The sequence below is a fragment of the Danio rerio genome, chromosome 20 (assembly GCF_049306965.1).
Source record: "Danio rerio strain Tuebingen ecotype United States chromosome 20, GRCz12tu, whole genome shotgun sequence".
Taxonomy (NCBI): Eukaryota; Metazoa; Chordata; class Actinopteri; order Cypriniformes; family Danionidae; genus Danio; species Danio rerio.
The window spans coordinates 1458362-1470000 of NC_133195.1; the positions used below are offsets into that span (position 1 = coordinate 1458362).

General features: G+C 42.9%; 1 protein-coding gene across 2 annotated transcripts; it reads left to right on the top strand.

The window, feature by feature from the left end:
* The first annotated feature begins 918 nt into the window (after positions 1–918).
* On the top strand, positions 919–9564 carry leg1.1 (liver-enriched gene 1, tandem duplicate 1). 2 transcript variants are annotated; one of them, XR_012395696.1, is made up of 6 exons: positions 919–1245; positions 2765–2857; positions 4301–5121; positions 5483–6193; positions 6561–6799; positions 9309–9564. XR_012395696.1 is itself a non-coding variant. In NM_001100056.2 (6 exon segments), coding segments are annotated over 6 exon segments (1095 nt in total). In that variant the 5' UTR covers positions 937–941; the 3' UTR covers positions 9461–9564.
* Positions 9565–11639: the final 2075 nt, after the last annotated feature.

The window sequence follows — 11639 nt, forward strand, 5'->3', positions numbered from 1 at the left end:
GGCCTGTGTTAATGCCCAGTTGTCCTCAGTGACTCTTGTTATATCACACTTGCACTCTGACTGGCTGCAGTTCTGACTGCACAAATACACTCTAGTCTGGAAACAACTGGACGACCCCTTATTGATTTAAACATTGCACTGGTAAACACTGCACCCCCTGCTCTGCAGAACATTGCCCGGCTACCAAAATTCATGTGGGTCAAATCCGGCCCACACTAGACATTTGCATCCGGCCCACATACCTCATGGAGTGATGGCTCTAGGGCGGTCCGCTGTAGACATCGGTAAACATCAGTGAATTATATTGTTTCAGTTTGTGCCTCACTTCATTTTGTTTGCTGTAATGAACAAACCTTTCAAGCAAAGTTCTTACAAGTTACAGCAGCTCCTCGACTTTTTGGTATAGTCCGGCTAGCTTTTTGGCACCAAACAGACCGTAGCGGACCGCCCTCGAGCCATCATTCCATTCAGGTCCAGATCTGGTACAGAATAAAAGCAAACTGTGGTCCAGAATAGGGTCAGTTCTGGTTCATTTGGTTGAATTCTGGCTGATATGTGGTGTTGCTGTGGTTTAATTGTGGCTTAGATATGGCAAACAGGAGCGGAAGTGCCAAGTGCCATCATTCCATGCGGTATGTGGGCCGGATGTGAGGCACATGAACTTTGCTAGCTGGGATTGATGAAGGCTCATAACTGAATCGATTGGTTTTTCTTTTCTCCTGTGATTCGTTTAATGAGTTATTGAGTGTGACCTTCTTTGGTATTTGCCATTTGTAGATATTTGACGTGGAAACGAGACTAAAGCATGTTTTTGTGCAGTGGGTGTGTTTTTCTCCACCCACACTGGTTTGGTTTTGTCTCCATGTGGGATCAAAGTCCATGTGCTGCCCGTTGATTAAAGCTCCTCTCTGCTGGACTCAGTGTTTCAGCAGTCCTGCTAGATGTCTGAGATGGGTTTCCTGCGATCAGTGGCCGCTGTGCTCTTGTTGGCTGTGTTTAGCCACGCAGCAGTAGTGACTGAGAATGGACTGCCGATTCAATGGGGAAAAGCTCCCAGCGATCTCTCCCATCTGCCCATATCGGACACGGGGGTCCAGGTAAACCCGTGGGACTACTCCCAGAGGATGACCATGTACAAAATGCTGATCAACGCTACTAATGCCTACATGAGCTCCATGGGCCCCGGGGAGCAGGAGAATCCGCTCTGGAGTCTCCCTCTGCAGCTCGGCTGGAAACTCAAATCAGGTGCTCTTTATTTTGCACTGTAGGAAACAACACCCTAGCTAATTGGCTGTGATTTCAATGCCTGGTTAACAGGAAGTTTCTTTAAGATACAGCTAAAGTCTGAATTATTCTGCCCCCCTTTATTTTTTCTCCAATTCCAGTTTAACGGCACATTTCTAAACATAGTTTTAATAACTCATCTCTAATAACTGATTTATTTTGTCTTTGCCATGATGACAGTAAATAATTTTTAACTAGATATTTTTAAAGATGTTTTGGATTCTTGTTGTGGTCATTATTATTATGGTGGCTTGAGAAAGCCATCATTTTGATATTCTACATAACCTTATAATTATTCTTCCGTCTTCTGAGACTAATTTTAAAGTGTATCTCCTCCTAAGCCTTTCAAGCTACATACTTCAAACTTTTGTCCAACCTTCAAACTGGTCTGACTCGGGTTGCTATGTCTTTTCTAACTGATCTGACTTTCAGTTTTCAGAAAAACGACCCAGAAAATTCCCAAAAGTCCTATTGAGTTAACATTGGGTCAAACTTTGTGAGCTCATAACTCTGCATCAGACTGTCCTACAGACTAGAGTCTTGCCTCATTCAACTCAGTCTAGGCAGCAGCCAATTATTGATGACCTTTAAACTTACTAGCCAGTCCCTAGCAACCAATTTCAGCACCCTAGTAACATAGACTGTGACTAGCTGTTCTATGCTAATAGTTTTAAAATCCCACTGACATGCTAATATAATGCTAAAAACTTACTAGCAACATGCTATTGACATGCTAGTCATGCTTGCACATGCTAATTCATGCTAACAACAAGCTGATTCATGCTAGAATCATGCTAATAACATGCTCATCCATGTTGGACTCATGCTAACAACATGCTAATTCATGTTAGAACCCCCTACTGAAAAAACAGCTTAAACCAGCCTAGGCTAGTTAGCTGGTTTTAGCTGGTCGACCAGGCTGGTTTTAGAGGGGTTTTCAGCCATTTCCAGTCTTGTCTTAGCTGGTCAGGCTGGAAAATGACCAGCTAAATCCAGCTAAAGCCAGCTTGACCTGCCTGGTTTAAGCTGGACATAGCTGGTTTTGGCTAAGCTCCTGGAATAAGCTTTTTACAGTGTCTGCTATAATGTTAATGTTGTTTTTGTGTGTTTACATAGATGAATATGGCCACTGTGTAAATACACAGTACAGTTATGAGCTTATTGCCACATTAGATCATCATAATAACATGATATTGTTGCCTTCAGTGATTTGCTGAAGATAAACACCAAAAAATAACACAACTGAAATAACTACAGCAGTCGCCATCGACTGATCTCATATGAAACAAGAGATCACGATGACATATGATGACGTGTGCAGGTGCAAATAAATGAACTTAAACACTGTACACACAATTAGCATAGACATATACAGTGCAGAATTGTGAAGAAAATTGAGTCAAGTTGATAATGTTAGCTCAATAAAAGTGTAAGTGGCTGCTGTGCTTGTTGTCTGAGTGCGTGCGTGTCGATCCTGCAGGCCGGCTGGCGGACCCGACCCCGGACAGCAGCAGCACATGTGGATCTGAAGCTTCAGATCCGGTCTGCATCTCTCCTCTGAGCTGGTTTGCATGTAAGTATACTGTAGTCTTTACTTGCACTGCTAGATGTGTACAGTATATGTATGTGTATTTAGGGACCCTTTGTTTTGATGTTAATTTGAAGGAGTAGGGGTGTCCTGATTCTCTTTAACTTGAAGGCATAGAGCTAAGGGAGAGGGCTAGATAGCCCTTGAATTTAACATTATAAAGCTGTGTCCAGTCTTGCTACTTGACGAGGTCCACTATGTTGTGGGCATTGTACCGCACACTAAAGTAATGCCCATACTACTGTGAAACTTTAGGGTAGGGCGAGGTGTAGGCGATTGTCCATTACATAGTGGACCTGGTTCAGTACGTCATCAAGCTGTGGGGTCTATCTCTGCAGTTGCGTCTCCGGCCCTGCCACTTCACCCAACCCAACAGCATGTGGCACCGCCTGAGAAAAAAAGTAGAATTAATAAAAAGGAATCAGCACCTCCAAGTCCGAGGCCATGGTGCTCCACCGGAAAAAGGTGGTTTGCCATCTCCAGGTAGAGGAAAGTCCTTACCCCAGGTGGAGGAGTTTAAGTATCTCAGGTTTTTATTCACGAGTGAGGGAAGGATGGAACGTGAGATTGACAGGCGGATTGGTGCAGCGGCAGCAGTAATGCGGTCGATGTACTGGTCCGTTGTGGTGAAGAAGGAGCTGAGCCGAAAGGCAAAGCTCTCGATTCAATGGTCAATCTACGTTCCTACTCTCACCTATGGTCATGAGCTTTGGATCATGACCGAAAGAACAAGATCTCGGATACAAGCGGCCGAAATGAGTTTCCTTCGAAGGGTGGCAGGGCGCACTCTTATGGATAGGGTGAGGAGCTCTGACACCTGGGAGGAGCTCGGAGTAGAGTCGCTGCTCCTCCATATCGAGAGAAGTCAGCTGAGGTGGCTCGGGCATCCGTTTCGGATGCCTCCTGGAGGCCTACCTAGGGAGGTGTTCCAGGCATGTCCCACCAGGAGGTGGCCTCGGGGAAGACCCAGGACACGCTGGAAGGACTATGTCTCTCGGCTGGCCTGGGAACGCCTCGGGATCCCCCGGGGGAGCTGGAGAAAGTGTCTGGGGAGAGGGAAGTCTGGGGTTCTCTCCTAAGACTGCTGCCCCCACGACCCGGCCCCGGAGAAGCAGCAGAAGATGAATAAATGAATTAAAAAAAAGTAGAATAGGGATTGTGTCTTAGTCTTGAAAATACTACCGTAAAGACTCACACTAGTAATAATCATATGTTCCCAATCAGAGTTAAGGATTTTGCATTAATTTACAATAATAATGACCTCAGTTTACTGTAAATTACACATTAGGTGTACCTTATATCATTCCAGTTTAAAGAAAATAATTGAAAAACACCTGAAATGTACCTGCTGCTCTGGAATGGGTCATATAATTAAAGATTCTGTACATCTTCTGAATCCTATTATCATCATTTTGTTGGTGTGTGCAGGTGTAAACTACTACCTGTCTGTGCTGCCATTCCTGGCGGCAGTGGAGACTGGTGTGGTTAGCAGCGGAGGGCATCAGGTGCTTATTCAGGTCCCAGCAGAAGTGGCTCAGGATTACTGCTCCAGCTACAGCGACTGCTCCACCAAACACCCCAACGCCATGGCCAAATGGCACACCTTTTTCCAGGTGCCGTTTTTATCTCTGGGTGCATACTAACCTTTAGATTTGATCCATTTGGAAGACTCTTATTGAAATTAATGTGGCTCATGCACACACATGCTTGATTTTGATTGGCTGATGGTCATTCTGAAGTGTTTGGTTATTGTCAGATAAATGCACAGCTAAAGTAGTGCCGACAGGTTTTGAGCACGTTACAGCTCCGTAAAACTACGCTAAATGATTTGAGTTATTGCACAGCTACAACAGTCAACCATCACATCAAAACACAACAGAAAGATTTGGATGAGATGTGGAAGAAACTAGTGTTGCACACAGGAGCAGCTTGAGTTTGACAAAAACCTGACAAATAAAGTCTCAAATGCTACATCTCAACAGCGGATTTAGAAGCGGGAGTCAAAGCTCAGGGTAACACTCCTGCGGGAGTCAGAGCTGCAGGGGGTAAGTATCCTGCAGGAGTCTGGGAAAGGGAGGAGGCAGTGAAGACACCTGCAAGAGATGGGACGAGGGTATAACTCCTGTGGGAGTCAAAGCTTGGGGTAACACTCCTGCAGGAGTCATAGATGGGCAAGTTAAGTTTTTTTAGGAGCTAGGAAAAGAGAGAAGCTGGTGGGGAAGGGGTGAGAATGTTAAGGAGTTGAGCTTGCGCTGGAGAAGAAAAGGAAATGCAGAGTTGTGCATTACCTGAGGCAGGAGTAGAGGAGTCAGACTCAATGCCGGAGGGAAGAGGAAGAGGCGTAGTCATGCTCATGCTGGACAGAAAAGGGAGAAGAGAGTGGCGGAGTCATGCTCATGCTGGAATCGCAAGCAGGTTGAAATTCCGGGAGTTTTCCAGGAGACAGAACAAAACGGGAGATGGGTCTGAAATATGGGAGACTCCGGGGAAAAAGTGTTGGCAGGTATGGACAGGGGGACTGATGGAAGAGCTTAAAAGGGGGGCTGGTGGCCAGGGAAAGGAGGTGGAATAAGGCTGGGTGGGGAAGTGGTGAGACCTGGGATTGTCCAGGTGAACGTCCTGTTGTTGGGTGATGTTGAGTAAGTGGTTCAGGTTACCTGGAGGTGGAGTCTTGCGGGAGTGTGTCTTGCAGGGGCTTTGGGCTACGTTTTGGAATCTTGGAGGGGCTCATTGCATTAAGCTGTGGCTGGCGTCTTGGGGAAAACAGGGCTCTCTAGAAAGTCATGGCCGGACTTGGTGTTGTTGCTGCTTTTGTTCAATTTCTTTTGAAGTCATTGGATGAGTATTTGCTTGATCAGTGATTTGCTTCTTCAAGATAAAGATGGCTAAGATAAGGAAATCTGGGTGTTTATGTTTGGATTCATCTGATTAGTATATCATGTGATCACTAATGTAGGACCAGCCGTTGTCAATCATAATCATGTGATCTTCTCTAAATTAGTTTATAAATAAACTTCACTTAGTGTTCAACAGAAGAATGAAAATGTAAAACCACTTGAATGAGGAAACTGGACGAACAGTGCCCTCTAAACATCTGCTTTGTTCATATCATAAACTGGCAACTTCTGATACATAAGCCTGTTGGATGTTGTGCCAGATGAAGCATGTTTAATCGGTCAGCACTTGGGTGTGTGTGCAGTCTCTGCGGCAGGTCAGCCAGTCAGAGGACAGCGATTTTAACAAGAAGGACAGCATTCTGGGTCTGATGTGGGCTGCCGAGGAGGAGTCTCTACAAACCGCCTCTGGGGCTTGCACTGAAAGGTCAGAATACATCACACGCAGGACCCCATTCAGGGGTTTGAGGGCCTCAGTCATCCCAGCCATGGGGCACAACAGCTCTAATGTGCAGCCTTTGTTTTTCTATTTCTTTAACCTTTTTTGTTGCTTGTTGCTAATGTGTTAATTAACAAGCATGTACTAATACGTGATGAGGTGATAACTTTTTATGTCAAAATCCACTTAAATTTGTAAAAAATAAAAAGTTAACTTAGTTGCTTCATGTGTGGAACCCAGTATGTTTTTGTGTGTGTACTGTTGTTGTAAAGAGCTCCCTTATCCCTCCATTCCCCGACAGTAAACCAGTGCTGATATAGTTTTAGAAAGGCTCATTTTTTATCTTCTTCTTTAGGCAAAAGCTGTACTCATCTCCTGAGGTGAGCTTTCAGCAGAGCTGGCTGAACTCTGCAGCGTTTGTATCGGCGGCTCATTTCCATGCAAACATTGAGCGCTCTGAGAAGTTCATGGCTCCTCTGCCCAGCCGAGTCCTGCAGGAGGCCGACAGTCCACCCAACATCGCAGATCTGAGCACTGAAGAGAACCACACACTCTACATCTTCGGCTGGATGAACAGCGTCAACCAGCTGCTGGGTCAGTAAAACAAGATTTACACTCTTCACACTGCACTGCATTCTCAAACACACCCTTTACAGTGTTCTACACTCTCAAACACACTCTTTAAACTGCACTCTCAAATGCACTTTTTAAACTGCACTACAATCTTCACACCGCACTGCACCCTCAAATACACTCTATACACTGCACTGCACCCTTAAATACAACGCAACGGAATCTAAAATACACTCTATACACCGCACTGCACCCTTAAATACACCGCACTGCACCCTTAAATACACTCTATACACCGCACTGCACCCTTAAATACACCGCACTGCACCCTTAAATACACTCTATACACTGCACTGCACCCTTAAATACATCACACTGCACTCTCAAATACACTCTATACACTACACTGCACCCTTAAATACACCGCACTGCACTCTCAAATACACTCTATACACTTCACTGCACCCTTAAATACACCACACTGCACTCTCAAATACACCCTATATACCGCACTGCACTCTCAAATACACTCTATACAACGCACTGCACTCTCAAATACACTCTATACACCGCACTGCAATCTCAAATACACCGCACTGCACTGCACTCTCAAATACACCCTATACACTGCACTGCACCCTTAAATACACCACACTGCACTCTCAAATACACCCTATATACCGCACTGCACTCTCAAATACACTCTATACACCGCACTGCACTCTCAAATACACCCTATACACTGCACTGCACCCTTAAATACACCACACTGCAATCTCAAATACACCGCACTGCACTCTGAAATGCACTCTATTTACTGCACTGCACCCTTAAATACACCGCACTGCACCCTTAAATACACTCTATACATTGCACTGCACCCTTAAATACACCTCACTGCAATCTCAAATACACTCTATCCACTGCACTGCACCCTTAAATACACTCTATACACTGCACTGCACCCTTAAATACACCACATTGCACTCACAAATACACTCTATACACCGCACTGCAATCTCACATACACTGCACTGCACTCTCAAATACACTCTATACACTGCACTGTACCCTTAAATACACCACACTGCAATCTCAAATACACTCTATACACTGCACTGCACCCTTAAATACACCGCACTGCAGTCTCAAATACACCGCACTGCACCCTCAAATACACTCTATACACTGCACTGCACCCTTAAATACACCACACTGCACTCTCAAATACACTCTATACACCACACTGCACTCTCAAATACACTCTAAACACTGCACTGCAATCTCACATACACTGCACTGCACTCTCAAATACACTCTATACACCGCACTGCAATCTCACATACACTGCACTGCACTCTCAAATACACTCTATACACTGCACTGTACCCTTAAATACACCACACTGCAATCTCAAATACACTCTATACACTGCACTGCACCCTTAAATAAACCGCACTGCAATCTCAAATACACCGCACTGCACTCTCAAATACACTCTATCCACTGCACTGCACCCTTAAATACACCACACTGCACTCTCAAATACACTCTATACACCACACTGCACTCTCAAATACACTCTAAACACTGCATTTAACTATCAAGTACACTCTTTTTACACAGCACTACACTCGTTATACTGAACTGTACCCTCAAATACACTCTTTAACCTGCACCACACTCTCCAATACACTCTTTACACTGCGCTACACTCTAAAATACTCTCTTTACACTGCACTTCACCCACAAATACACTCTTTGTACTGCACTGCATCCTTAAACACATCCTTTACACTGCACCCTCAAACACACTTTGCAATGCACTACACCTCCAAACACACTATTTACACTACACTGCATTCTCAAATAGTCTCAAACAAACATCATACACTGCACTACACTCTCAAACACTCTTTACACTGCACTACACGCTCAAAAACACTCTAAGTGAACTTTTTGTGAACTAGTTGGGGCTCCTGAACACCTTTGAGCTGCCATTGGTCTGTGAAAGTTACACAATCAGTGAGCATGTCTTGGAGCTCCGCCTTCTTTGAGGTGCTTTGCATCCATACAGTTCAGAGTCAGACCAGAGAACAAATCAACACAACAACATTAAGTTTGCATTATGAATGAACTGGATGGTTGAGTAGCAGAGCTGGCACAGATATATCCGCACCTGTACTATCACTCTCCGAGAGATTTTTAAGACTACAAGCATGATAAGCACAACTGTTTGGTGCCACATCTGATAAAGGGCTAAACATTGTTCATTTAGTGTTTGTCTGTGGCAAATATACAACAATGTGGCGAGCCACAATGGTGTTTCTCGCTGGAGAAGGCTGTTTGCCAGATGTTTATGAAATTGTTCTTCTCTCAGCACATTATATATACTTGTGTCCTGATGTCCCAAAAACACACACACACACACACTGACTCTCTCTTTCTCACACACACAGGGAGTAGTGTCTGTCAGTAGTGCATGTGTCTGTTTGTGATTTGATCTGTTGGTCTGCTGGTGTGTCTCCAGGCGGCTCTCTGGTGAATTTGTGGCGTAAGGCCATGTGTTCGGCTCAGGCTCGAGAAAAAGGTCAGGCTCTTCTTCACGACCTCATTCTGGACCCAAAGTTCCCCGGGTCCAGCCTTTGGTCCATTCTAAGCGAGATGTCCACCAGCTGCTGACACCGTGGTAAAGAGCAGAACACACACCGATCATCATGCTCACTGATACCTGACCATCACCACTGCTGTCAACATGCAGGACAAAATAAAACAACATGCAAACACGCCTCCTTTCTGTCTCATTTATTTAAAGGGGATATATTACACCCCTGTCTGTGAAACGTAAAATAAGTGTCCCCAGAGTGTTTGTGTGTGAAGTTTCAGCTCAAAAAACACCAATAATGTTTTATGACTCTGAAACTGACCCTTTAAGGCTTTGACACTAAAGGTTAATGCACACTGAATCGGAAATTTTCATCCGTAAATTTTGCACGTTAAAAAATAAATTTGACCTCGTGTTGTGTAAATTGTATTGACACACTGCCTCCAAAACTTTCATCCGTCATTAAAAAATTCAAACCGGGTTTGTTTTTTCCGCTTTTCGTATCCAAAAAATTGCTTTGAGAGGTGTTTTGACAGTTCAGAGCCACCGTACAAGCGAAAAGCTAAATACAGAATGCCGTCATTTGAGCTACAGATAACTTCATGACAAACACAGTACATAAAATAAGCCAGAATGTGGCTCCCCTGTGTAAGTGTTTGTGTCACTGTTGCCAACTATTTTCAACGAAAAGGCGCTAAGCTCTGCCTGAAAAGTCGCTAAATTACATCATATGCAGGCCCACACGGAACCTGCGCGTGCAGAATTCCGCAGATTTTCCGCAGAATTCCGCAAATTTTTAGCCTATCATTAACTCTGTTTATTAACTTGAGTAAATGTATAAATTTATATTTATCCATTTTTTATTCAGTAATTTATTACTTTTTGTTTAATATATTAAGGTCTTAGTTATGATACTCCGCTGGATACTCCCAAAATAATTCCGCAGAAATCCGCAGATTTTTACCAAAATTCTCAGCAGAAATAGCAAAAAACGTCCACAGATTCCGTCTGGCCCTGGTCATATGTCAATTTGCATATTACTGACGTCATCGTGTTCTACCGTTTCTGTTTGTTTAACAGCCTATGGTCAATAAAGGGGTAGTTAAATTTGCACTATGCTGTACATTTGCATGTCAATTTAACAAAACTGATTGCTGTTTGAATCCAGTATGTCAGTATAGATGTGTAGTGAATTTGCAGTAATCTCTCAAATAAACTCAGACAAGTTTTGAAACTCTCACTGAAAATATCTTGTTATTGTGAACAAGAAAAGAGTAAACGGTCAAATTAAATAGTTAAAATTAAGGAGAAGCTGATCGGTTTGACTGTACAAGGGAAATACCTCACACTGCCGGTGCTAAATCATTTGCCGTCAGTAGGCAGAGTAGGTTAAGTTGGCGGTTCATTCCGCTGTGGCGACCCTGGATTAATAAAGGGACTAAGCCGAAAAGAAAATGAATTGTCCAGATTAGATTTATTATATGCTGCTTTCTTTAAAAGTTTTAGCCATCAAATAAAGATTTTCCTCCAAGGTTGCATAATGAACTATTTCTTACACAATTTTCAATAGGTTATTTCAAATATATTTTCTAAAATATCCACAAAAACACTTGTAGCAAATGTATTTTAGTTAATTTATTTTTTGGACTTTTTTTGTGCATTCATTTATTTTCTTTTCAGCTTAGTCCCTTTATTAGTCTAGGGTCGCCACAGCGGAATGAACCGCTAACTTATCCAGCACATGTTTTACGTAGCTAATGTCCTTCCAGCTGCAACCCATCTCTTGGAAACATCCATACACACTCATTCAAACTCATAAAATACAGACAATTTAGCCTACCCAATTCACCTGTACCGCATGTCTTTGGACTTTGGGGGAAACCGCAGCACCCGATTATTCATATTTTAAAATACATATATAAAAAAATAAAGTCTTTTATTTAGCAGACAAATGCTTAACTGATATGATATAATATAATATAATATATATATATATATATATATATATATATATATATATATATATATATATATATATATATATATATATATATATTTCTAATTAAAGATAGAGGATATAATATCTGCAGTTGAAAAAACCTCCAAATACAAAAAGGATGCATGGAAAAAAACGTTCTTGCTTTTGTAAAGATGACAGACAGACATCTCTGAGAACAGATTTTGCCTCCAAAACACCTTTTGTAATATTCTTAGAGCAAAAAAAAAGAAAAAAGAAAAAAAAAAGTTAGGACTGAC